Here is an 11,541-nt window from a genome sequence, read left to right as displayed (position 1 = left end):
GGAGCCCTGTTAACTAAGGCACCAGGAGAGAGGGCAGAGCAGGCCGATCTGGGTGCCTCTGCCAGCCAGCAATCACTTCTTCTTCATGGGAACCCAGAGCTGCAGGGCTCTGTGGGAGCAGCAGTCCCTCCTAGGCATCCCTGAGTTACACCTGTGGGAATTTGGGGGAGGGAGGGAGAAAGGGAAGAAGCCAAAGACAGTTACTCAAGTTGGTCCCCTGAGTAAAGGTGGTATTTACCACCTTGGTCACCAGTCCCTGTGTACTTTTAGAGCCAGAGATAGAGTCAAGTGGCTGAATGCAAGGCTCAGGAATATGAGAGGAGGTAGAGGGTCAACAACCTCCTTCCTCCCTTTTTGACAGAGCTGAGAGATCAGACCATTTCTACATTCTCCACACCCTCAGCTGCCTCCTCCTTAGTGGACTGGAATCTAATCCAGGAGCAGGTGTTCAAAACAGCCATCAAATCACAACAGATTCCTTCAGCATTCCGCCAAGACTTTGGGACATTAAATACATGTCTTTCTTTAATCAAACAAGACAGAATTGTATTGTTTTGTTTATCAAATTGTAAGTTGATCCTAAAGTAGAAAAAGTAGTGGATCATTTACATTAACTGGCCAAAATTAGACAACTAAAGATTAGATCTCTTTGTGGACTAATTCATAGATCATATGAAAAAAATTGTTTTCAATTTTAAAATGGATTAGTATATTTTGAAAGCTGCCATTTGGTTATAACCAGTAAAACATTTTTCTTGTATTATAAATAAATAAAATGTAATTAATGAGGTCTTTTGGGTTTTCGTTCCCACTTAAATTCTCCACTCAAATGAAAATAGCATCATTTAATTTTCTCAATATAAAAGTAACATTTTACTGATTTTTAAAAATGAACAGGAAAGTTTAAGAAAGTAAGACACTCCCACTACGTATATTCTTTTCTGAGATCTTTCCACCCATTGCACATAGGAGTGCAGGGAAAATGCTGGCTCTTGGGGCATCTGGGTGGTTCAGTGGGTTAAGCCTCTGCCTTCAGCTCAGGTCATGATCTCAGGGTTCTAGGATCCAGCCCCGAATCAGCCTCTTTGCTCCGCAGGGAGCCTGCTCCCCTTCCTCTTTCTGCCTCTCTGCCTATTTGTGGTCTCTATCAAATAAATAAATAAAAACTTTAAAAAAAATGCTGGCTCTTCACGGCTGGGGGTGGGGGAAAGTGAGAGAAGGGGAGAAGCAATTGGACAGGGAATAGAGAAGGGAAAAAAAAACTGTTCCTCAAAGAGGAAGAAAAGACCAATGGACAAGGGAACAGATGCACTTTCTCCGTGTTAACCAGAGAAAGGCAAATTCCAGCCACAAGGAGAAGCTCTCCTCAGCCTCTGGGATTGGCAAAAGAAAATGAGTGGCAGGACCTGATGTAGCTGGGAAGGAAAGGGGTGGGCCGGCTCTTGCCGCACCGCTGGTGGGAGTGGTAATTGGGGTCTTGAACTCACGGGTGACGTGGCCCTTACGTGAGCAGGAGCTGACGTTTGCAGGCATCCTTCTAATTCTGGTCCTGGTTTGGTCCGGTTACCAGCTCCATATTACCCAGAGGGCGGGCGGGCCTGTGGCCAGGGAAGGAGGAGGAGGTAACTGCCTGAATCCCAGCAGGTCTGTGTGTGGATGGGTGCTGCTTGCGGGATCCATGCGGTGCGGGGAGCGGAGGGTGGAGACCAAAGAGGGACAAGGCCTGCTTTCTCCACAGGCTTGCACTATCCCTGGCCTTTACAAGAACAAAAATGGTGGACCTGGGGTCCGGATTCCAGGGGACACCCCAGACCAGGAGGGAGGGGATCTGAAAACTTTGGCATTCAGGGCCTTGAATTGGGAAGGGCAGCTACAAAGATTCTTGCCCTGTGTGCTGGTCCATTTACCAAGCCAGAATGGTGAGGCTGTGCGTCTGTCATTCCCCATGTCTTTCAGTAGGGCGCTGTACCACTCAGAGCAAAAGAGTAACGTATCTGCCCGGAATCCCTGCAGGTCTGTGCAAAGTGGGATTGCCCCGCAGTCCCCGGAGGGGGTGGGGGTGGCTGAGGTCCTTGACTTAACTTGGGCCCATTTCTGACTCCAGTTGCCTTCCTGTTATTTTATGTAGGAAAAAGGATGTGACAGTGCCTTCAGGGAAAATGGCTGTCGTTGGGGGTGGAAATGCATCGGGGAGGGGGCTCTTTTGCTCCCCTGGTTTTCCCTACTCCGTCGCCCCGCCTCCTCCCTGTCGCGTGGTTCGAAAGGGGTGTGGTTTTTGCTGGGAAAATGGCGGACCACTGGAGGTGGGGGCTGCGGAGTGGGTGAATGCACGCCGGCAAGAAGAGGGCTGATGTCAGCGGAGTCCTGAGAATAGGGGTAGGGGTGAGAGGCCAATATTGGACAACCAGGATCCTGAATTCGGAAAAGCTGCTATTGGGACTCTGTGAAGTGCTCTTCTGTCCGCCCAGCTGTCTGCCCTGTCGCTTGTGTGTCTGTGCATCTTGCACTTTAGGGCCAGTTCAACCCTAGAAAGCAGGAAGATTGTCCAGAAAAAGCAGGTCAGAGTGAGGGTGGTGGCACTATTTGGGGACCCCTGGGGTGGAGAATTGTGAAGACTGCAAACCCGAGTGGACCCGGGCACCGCCTCCGCATTCCCCTCCTTTCCTCCACTTTATTCCGTTTTGGAGCTTTCAAAACAAAGTGCTTTGCAGTTAGACAACACAGAAAGGAAGGAAGTGGCTGGGGGGCGGAGTGTCGCCAGAAATGGGGGTGGGGAGAATCTTGCTCCAAATTACTCTTTGGAGTACAGTGTCTAGGGTTTGCTCTGTTGGTCAAGCACTCAGTCCCAGAGTTAGCAGTCCTTAGGTTTCGTGGAGAAGGCAGAAACTGAGATGAGGGGGGAAGGAAATTGCTCCGGATTGGTGGAAGTTGGTATAATGACTGGAGGGAGGAGTGTCCGGTATCTCTGAGATGGTGGGGGTGGGAGAGGCAAGGGCAAGGGCGAGTTTTGTGCATTTTACAGTCTGTCTTCAGCACTCTCTCCACCACCATCCATTTTATTACAGGGAAAGGGTTGCGGAGTCACTTTTGAAGGAAGTGACTGACTAGGGGGGATTCTGATTGAATTCTTGTTTCAATCAGAAACAAGGATTGAAAAAGATAAAGGAGATGGGGAAGGGAGATACTGAATTTCGAAGCAATAGCTCCGCGACTGAGGAGTCTGCGCTGAGGAGTAGAGGGTTGGGCTACTCAGAACTGGGGCCAGAGATTCCGGAGAGGGAAGTGTATCCCATCCAGGGTGAAGTCCTGTCCCTTGAGCCTTCAGGATCCTCATCCCCACCCCTTTGTATGCAGGTTGCAGGACACAGTGGACTTCCAGGCAAGGAAAAGAAGGAAGAAACTGCCTGTACCTGTGCTGCTGGATGTGGGGGTGCCACTACCCCAAGACATCTGGAGGGGTAGGGGAGGTAGGGAACTGATTAGATACCTTAAATATAACGTACTGGGGTGGGATGGTTGAACATGAGGTTGGAGGATCTGGAGGTGGGGAAAATTTTCAAAATTATCTTCCCCGTGGAGGAAAGGAATCACTGATCCAGCCCTGAATCCCTGTCACATCTCTGTCCATTTGCTGGTCTGTAGTTCAGTCTGTCTGCAGGCAAAGGCACAAAATGGGGAGACTAATGCCTTAAATCTTTCCTTCATTCCTAGGTTCCACTGTATCTGCAAGCTGCAACCGGGCCTGCCAGCTGTAGCTGAAGACTCCGCCCCCAACATAGGAGCAACCCCACTCTACCCTGGTTGAAAATTTGGTTCAGAAGTTCACCCCAGCATGGGCCGTACTCGGGAAGCTGGCTGCGTGGCCGCTGGTGTGGTGATTGGGGCTGGCGCCTGCTACTGCGTGTACAGGCTGACCTGGGGAAGAGATGAGAACGAGAAAATCTGGGACGACAATGAGGAAGATGATGAAGAAGAATCTAGTGATATTGTAGAGACTGGTGTCCAGACTGGGAAAGGAGCTAAGGCTAATGCTGGGGTGGGGGCTGGGGCTAGACTTCAGGATGAATCAAAGGTCAAGGCTGAGGTGGGCATGGAACTCCAGAATGGTTCAGATGTAAAGGCAGAGGCCCACTTGGGGGCTCAGAGTGGAGGTGGCCTAGAGGCCAAGGCCAAAGCCCTTTTCAGCACTCTGAAGGAACAGGCAAGTGCAAAGGCCAGCAGAGGAGCCAGGTTGGGCACTATCTCTGGGAATAGGACCCTTGCACCCAGTTTACCCTGCCCAGGAGGCCGGGGTGGAGGCTGCCACCCCACCAGGAGTGGGGCTAGGTCTGGAAGTAGGGCAAGTGGAAAAACCAAGGGAAGGACCCGAGGTAAGAGCACCAGGACTCCAGCTACATCATGGCCTGTTCGCAGGGGCAAGTTTAACTTTCCCTATAAAATTGATGATATTCTGGGTGCTTCTGACCTTCAAAAGGTTCTTAACATCCTGGAACGATCAAATGATCCTTTTATTCAAGAAATAGCCTTGGTCACTCTGGGTAACAATGCAGCATATTCTTTTAACCAAAATGCCATTCGTGAATTGGGTGGTCTTCCAATTATTGCAAAACTGATAAAAACAAAAGATCCTATTATTAGGGAAAAAGCTTACAATGCTCTTAATAACTTGAGTGTGAATGCTGAAAATCAGGGGAAGATTAAGACATATATCAGTCAAGTGTGTGATGATACCATGATCTGTCGCTTGGATTCAGCTGTGCAGATGGCTGGACTAAGACTGTTAACCAACATGACTGTGACTAATCATTACCAACATTTGCTTTCCTATTCTTTTCCAGACTTTTTTGCTTTGTTATTCCTGGGAAATTACTTCACCAAGATTCAGATTATGAAACTAATTATAAACTTTACTGAAAATCCAGCCATGACGAGAGAGCTGGTCAGTTGTAAAGTTCCCTCAGAATTGATTTCCCTCTTTAATAAAGAATGGGACAGAGAGATTCTTCTTAATATCCTTACTCTATTTGAGAATATAAATGACAACATAAAAAATGAAGGGCTCGCATCATCTAAGAAGGAATTCAGCAGAAGTTCACTTTTTTTCTTATTCAAAGAATCTGGAGTATGTGTTAAGAAAATCAAGGCATTAGCAAATCACAATGATCTGGTGGTGAAAGTAAAAGTCCTAAAAGTATTGACCAAACTCTAATTTGGAGTATGGCCCAAACAATATTGAGATAATTTTTCACTGTGCACTGGGAACAATGCATTTTGTAAATTCTTTGTTTTCCACTGTGCTTACATGACAATGAGATCCTTTTGGCTCCTACTCTGGAATAATGAATATCAAGAGTCATCGGTGATGTTACTTGTGGCTGGTTTCAGTATGGAGCATTTTAATGATTTATTGAATACTAGAGCTTGTGTAAAGAAAGCATTTATTGATTCCATCTTGCTACCTAGATTGAGATATTTTTTACTCTTTCCTCTACCTAAACTGACAGCAGACTAATCATAAATAAGCTACACTTTTGTATTGGTTTACATTTGTTAATCTTCGACTTGTGTTTCATCAATAAAGTGGTGTGTTTTAACCAGCAAAAAAAAATATTCTGTCCTTGAGTTTATGATCTATTTGGAAAGGCAAGATGTATGGAAACAAAAATACACTAACAAAACCACAAGCCTCTGATCATGGCCAAACCCTTCTCATCTGTGCAGAAACTTCTGCAGGCAACAGTGCTCAGGCAAAAGTTGTACAGAGGAGGGGGACACTTAAGTAAGTTGGGCTTGAAGGATAGGGTAAAAATGGGGATGTTTGGATACCAACTGGTGACTCGGGAGACAAATTTTGTGTTATGTTAAATATTTTCATGGCTTGACAAGGATGCGGAGAAAGGGGAACCCTCCTACACTGTTGGTGGGAATGCAAGCTGGTGCAGCCACTCTGGAAAAGAGTATGGAGGTTCCTCAAAAAGTTAAAGATAGGGCTACCCTTCGATCCAGCAATTGCACTACTGGTCATTTACCCCAAAGATACAAATGTAGTGATCTGAAGGGGCATGTGCACCCGATAGCAGCAATAGCCAAACTATGGAAAGAGCCTAGATGTCCATCAACAGATGAATGGATAAAGAAGAAGTGGTATGTATATAATATGCAATATTATGCAGCCATCAAAAAGAAATCTTTCCATTTGTAGCAACATGCATGGAACTAGAGGGTATTATGCTAAGTGAAATAAGTCAATTAGAGACAATCATATCTGATATGAGGAATTTGAGAAATGAGACAGAGGATCATAGGGGAAGGGAGGGATAAATGAAGCAAAATGAAAGCAGAGAGGGAGACAAACCAGAAGAAACTCTTAATCTCAAGAAATGAAGTGAGGGTTGTTGGAGGGGATGTAGGTAGCAGGGATGGGGTCACTGGGTGATGGACAATGGGGAGGGTATGTGCTATGGCGAGTGCTGTGAATTGTGTAAGACTGATGAATCACAGACCTGTACCCCAGAAACAAATAATACATTATATGTTAATTTAGAAAAAGACTTCTAAAAAATAGTGTCATGGTACAAAGTAGCACTACTGTATTCACTAGTAGTAGATAGACTTCTTTTCCCCATAGTTTGGTATCTCTGAAGTTATGATGCATCTTAACAGTTGTTGGCACCTTAACATTGTCCCACACTTTAATTAGAAGTATTGTTTTCCTTTTGTAGTGTGTAAAATAATGATGCATCTAATAATCAAAGGCATCTTAAATCAGTGAAATTCTGTTTCTAGTCAATGAGAAGAATGTAAAACTGTATTTAATACTTAAAGAGTGTGTTTGCTTCATAATAAGTATATCATTTGTTCTGATAGAGGTTCTGCAGTAGTTTAAGGAAACTGGCAGACGGGTGAGGAGGAGTCATCAAGCTCCCACTACTGAAGGAACGTTTAAATCAAAGGAATCTCTGCTGTAGCATCACTACTCCATTCATATTGCAGATGGTGATTCCGAGACAACAAACCAACATTTAATCAATCTCATTAATGTTAATTTAATTTTTTTTTAGTTTTATCGCTGGGTCTATTTTTAATTTGTGAATCTTTTTTATTTTAAACTTTATATGAGAGTGAAAGATAGAATATGCTGATAGATAGATATGCAGATAGAATATGCTGCCCCAAAATATGCCCCTTTGGCATAAGGATTATTTTGAGTTAAAAGCATTTGGAAGGGGGGGCGCCTTGGTGGCTCAGTGGGTTAAGCCTCTGCCTTCGGCTCGGGTCATGATCTCAGGGTCTTGGGATCAAGCCCCGCATTGGGCTCTCTGCTCAGCAGTGAGCCTGCTTCCTCCTCTCTCTGCCTGCCTCTCTACCTACTTGTGATCTCTCTCTCTCTCTGTCAAATAAGTAAATAAAAAAAAATCTAAAAAAAAAAAAAAGCATTTGGAAGGGTGCCTAGGTGGCTCAGTAGGTTAAGTGTCTGCCTTCAGCTCAGGTCATGATCCCAGGGTCCTGGGATCAATTCCTTTCCGCCTTTGGGCTCTCTGCTCAGTGGGGAATCTGCTTCTCCCTTTACCCCTCCCCCCTGCTCCCACTCGCTGTCTCCCTCTCTCTCTCACACACACACACAAATAAATAAATAAAATCTTAAAAGAAGTAGTAGCATTTGGAAAATAGGTACAAGAAAGGTACTCTGACCTGCCCTTTTCTTCCTAAAGGCAGGAGATAAAAATCCCATGTGAAAACTGTCTTCCCTACACCAGAAGGAAAGACACATTCTTTTTTTTTTTTTAATATTTTATTTATTTATTTGACAGACAGAGATCACAAGTAGGCAGAGAGGCAGGCAGAGAGAGAGGAGGAAGCAGGCTCCCTGCTGAGCAGAGAGCCTGATGCTCAATCCCAGAACCCTGGGATCATGACCTGAGCCGAAGGCAGAGGCTTTAACCCACTGAGCCACCCAGGCGCCCCGGAAAGACACATTCTTACCACCAGAGATGGGGAGCTGAGGCTGAGAGAATTCTGTACAAACAGATCTTGTTAAAGATAAAAGATCAAATTTTTAAATCAAATTTGATAAGTAACACATTCAAGTATATTATATACATATATACATATATATGTATATTATAGAAGAAAAAAGTGGGTGATACCTAATATTTGTCAGACACTGATTGACATCTTTTATAGTTCCTACCCCCTCCACTTAATCTCCTCAATGATCCTGTCAAGTAAATATATTTTTACTGCAGAAGAAATGAGACTTGGAGAAGCCAGGTGAGTTTCCCAATATCACTTCATTAGTAAGAGGTAGAGCCAGCAGCCTTCCAAACTTGAGCAATTGGTTGTTTAAAATCATCCTGTATGGAACCAAATGACTGGATAATGCCTCTATTAGATACTTGACACAAAACTCTTCCTGATGAAGACACAGATGAAGATGATAATCTTTATGTTGAGTCCATAACTTTATAGATACCCACATAGCAAGGGGTAGAAGAAAGAGTAAAATCTTGGGAGTTGCCAATAGGTGAGGTTCAGTTGAGAAACAGAGAAAATAGTATTTATCTTGATGCTCCTATATGTCAGGTAGGATGAGCAGTTTGGATATGGAGCAAATAATAAAGACCATTGTATTGATATGTTCAAGTTGGGGTGCTGAGTTACTTTTATAAAATTAGACAATACTGTAACTAAATTTTTGGGAGCGGATTTAAAATTTTTTGAATTTTCTCCTAAAAAATATTCATTGGAGATAACTCAAGAAAATAGAGAAAATAAAACTCATTTCTAACTCAGATATATAGTTTGAACATCTGAAAAAATATTCATGGGGCGCCTGGGTGCCTCAGTCAGTTAGGCATCTGCCTTCTGCTCAGGTCATGATCCCAGGGTCCTGGGATCAAGTCCCAGTCCCACATCGCATCAGGCTTCTTGCTCAACAGGGAGCCTGCTTCTCTCTGCCTGCCACTCCTCCTGCTTGTGCTCTCTCACTCTCTGACAAAATAAATAAATAAATAAAATCTTTAAAAAAGAAGAAATACCACACCACGACAAATCAATCAATTGCTACAGTAAGAACTCAAACAATTGTCTCATTCCCAGTGTCCCTCTTAAACTTACTTTATTTTATTCTTATATTATTTTCTCTATTAGTACTGAAAACTTGTTTAAAGTTCTATCTGCATTTTACCCACTTTGTCAAACAGGATGTCACTCCCCCTTGCATGTGTTGGCAAAGATACCTTGATTAGCACTGCTCATGTGTTCAAGATCTAATAGTATGCTTTGTCCTTGGTTGTAAGGCAAGATGACAATATGTAATAACTTGAACAACAGAATTAGGCAGCAGATTTGAAAATGCTTAAATGCACTGATTAACTCATTCATTGTCATACATCCTGAGACAGAAGACATTATGAGTACTTTACCTACTGACTTAGAATTTTTGGTCCAGACCACCTTTTCAAGTTGTAGAATTTGCTAGCTTAAAGTATATTGTATCCTGTCCCCATCGTGTTTTAGCATCCTTCATAGTGGACTCAAAACAATTATTAGTATCACATTTCTCCATTCAGTATACATATAAATCAAAGTTCCACTTGGCCCAACCACTTCCCCTCGCCATTCTAGGGCTCTGCCAACTGCCTTGCTTGAAATCCAGAGGAAATACAGCAATGGCCTATATGCTGTTTCTGCCACTGCCATTGTCACTGTTGTTCAAGCTACTGCTTGAGGAATGACCTAACATAGTACCACCTAACAAGAAGAGACAACTGCTGCTGCAAACTAGCCAAACTACACACACGGAAACACAGTGCAGTTAATGCTCTAAGGGGTGAACTTTGACAAATGGAGATTAGCTACTTTCCCTTGATAATGGCTTTTCTAAGCATGATTATGACTATTTTCAGTGTTAACTTGGTACATTCATTTTACATCATATCCCAGGCTGAAGGTTTATTCTGGTTTCTCTATCTGAACTGCGGCTCTTCTGTGCCTTTAAACAAGAGCTATCTTGCTGCCATCTTGGGGTGCAGAAAACCAAGATAATGGCCCCTGGTCTGCCTTGCCCTGAGGTGTGGTACTAAGCAGGATAACAGATACTTGTTTTTCAGAATGTTGTACTTCCACACTTGACCCTGTCCATTGGGTCCCCCTCAGGCCTTGTGTTAAGGGTTTGGGCAATGCATGTTTGGGGATAGGCCTGGGGGGAGGGAGAAGGGAGGTGGGGAGTGCAGGAAGCCCTATTGGAGGGGTATCTTTATCCTTACAGGTTCATGCACATAAAATTCAGTCCACCATTGAGATTGGGCTTTAGTGTAACTCTCTGGCCCTGTTGACCTCTGAAAGGGTAAGTGTAATAATGCAAGATCTTTGTCTGGGCACAGAGTTCCCCGTTTGTTGAGCGTTTCTAAGTTTGCAGAGTAAGGGACATATTATCAGGTGGGGCAGAATTTCTTTTTGAAAATAAAAAAAGAGTGATCATTTCTGTTACTGTGAGAAAAATCGTTGCCAAGTAGATCAAATTCTTAGTGTTTGCTGCTCAGAATGTTCTCTCTCTAACATCACTCTATCTCAGAAACCAAATTATTATCAGAAGATTATTTATTTAATGCTCAGGGAATCAGGGCAAACTGACTTAGCTAGATGTTGGTGCTGTCAAAGTAAGTGGATATCTAATCCATTTAGTGTTGCTCGTGTTTTTCCCCTTATATAGATGATCAACTATAGGTAATCAAATCTTTTGTATTTTCCCTTTATGGCTTCTAAATATTTGATCACACTGAGGAAGGTCCTTCCTACCTCTCTCTAGGTTATAAAAATAGACTCTTTGTTCCCCTCAAGCTTTTTATAAACACATTTCAATGTTTTCCTTTTTAATTTTTCTATTATATACAGTTTTGTGTATTGTTAAGTACACTTAACAATTAGCTGACTTAGCTGACTGAGCCACCAGGCATCCCCAGTATTTCTTTGTCATACTTCTTCATTGTATTTATTCTCTTTATATTTAGAATTTTTGCATATACATCATTGGTGGGATTAATCCATAGTTTTATTTTTATATCACTAAGTTTTTTTAAGTTGAAATATGATTGACACACAATGTTACATTAGTTTTAGGCGTACAACATAGTGATTCAATAAGTGTTTCAATAAGTGCTTACCACAAGTGCATCTACCATTTATCACTGTACAATGCTATTACAATGCCATTGACCATATTCTTGATGCTCTACCTTTCATCCCAATGACTTATTCACTGCAAAACTGGAAGCTTGTACCTCTCACTCCTCTTCACCAATTTTGCTCATTCCCCACATCTCCCTCTGACAACCACTAGTTCATTCTGTTTATGGTTTCTGCTTTTTTTTGTTGGTTCATTTGTTCTTTTTGTTTCAGATTCCATGTATAAGTGAAATCATATGGTATTTGTCTTTTTCTTTTTTTGAAAAGGTTTTATTTATTTATCTGACAGAGAGAGCGATCACAAGTAGGCAGAGAGGCAGGCAGAGAGAGAGGGGGAAGCAGGCTCCCTGCTGA

General features: G+C 43.1%; 1 protein-coding gene across 8 annotated transcripts; it reads left to right on the top strand.

The window, feature by feature from the left end:
• Positions 1-1,428: 1,428 nt before the first annotated feature.
• Positions 1,429-5,608, top strand: ARMCX1 (armadillo repeat containing X-linked 1). Of its 8 annotated transcripts, none has more exons than XM_047716147.1 (3): positions 1,429-1,644; positions 3,355-3,458; positions 3,712-5,608. In XM_047716147.1, the coding sequence occupies exon 3, from the start codon at positions 3,833-3,835 to the stop codon at positions 5,207-5,209; it is 1,377 nt and encodes a 458-aa protein (XP_047572103.1). In that variant the 5' UTR covers positions 1,429-1,644; positions 3,355-3,458; positions 3,712-3,832; the 3' UTR covers positions 5,210-5,608. The 8 variants fall into 8 exon arrangements, with proteins under 8 accessions (XP_047572103.1, XP_047572105.1, XP_047572104.1 ...); XM_047716142.1 differs by having other exon boundaries at positions 1,433-1,622; positions 3,355-3,467; XM_047716141.1 differs by having other exon boundaries at positions 1,433-1,644; positions 3,355-3,467.
• Positions 5,609-11,541: the final 5,933 nt, after the last annotated feature.

Source organism: Lutra lutra, chromosome X (genome assembly GCF_902655055.1).
Source record: "Lutra lutra chromosome X, mLutLut1.2, whole genome shotgun sequence".
In the NCBI taxonomy this organism is placed as follows: Eukaryota; Metazoa; Chordata; class Mammalia; order Carnivora; family Mustelidae; genus Lutra; species Lutra lutra.
The sequence above is the reverse complement of the archived record's forward strand: the minus strand, read 5'-3'. Positions and strand labels throughout refer to the sequence as shown.

What these genes read in the sequence shown, in the direction of transcription:
- ARMCX1 (XM_047716149.1), top strand. Translation starts at nt 3,833, where the DNA reads ATGGGCCGTACTCGGGAAGCTGGCTGCGTGGCCGCTGGTGTGGTGATT.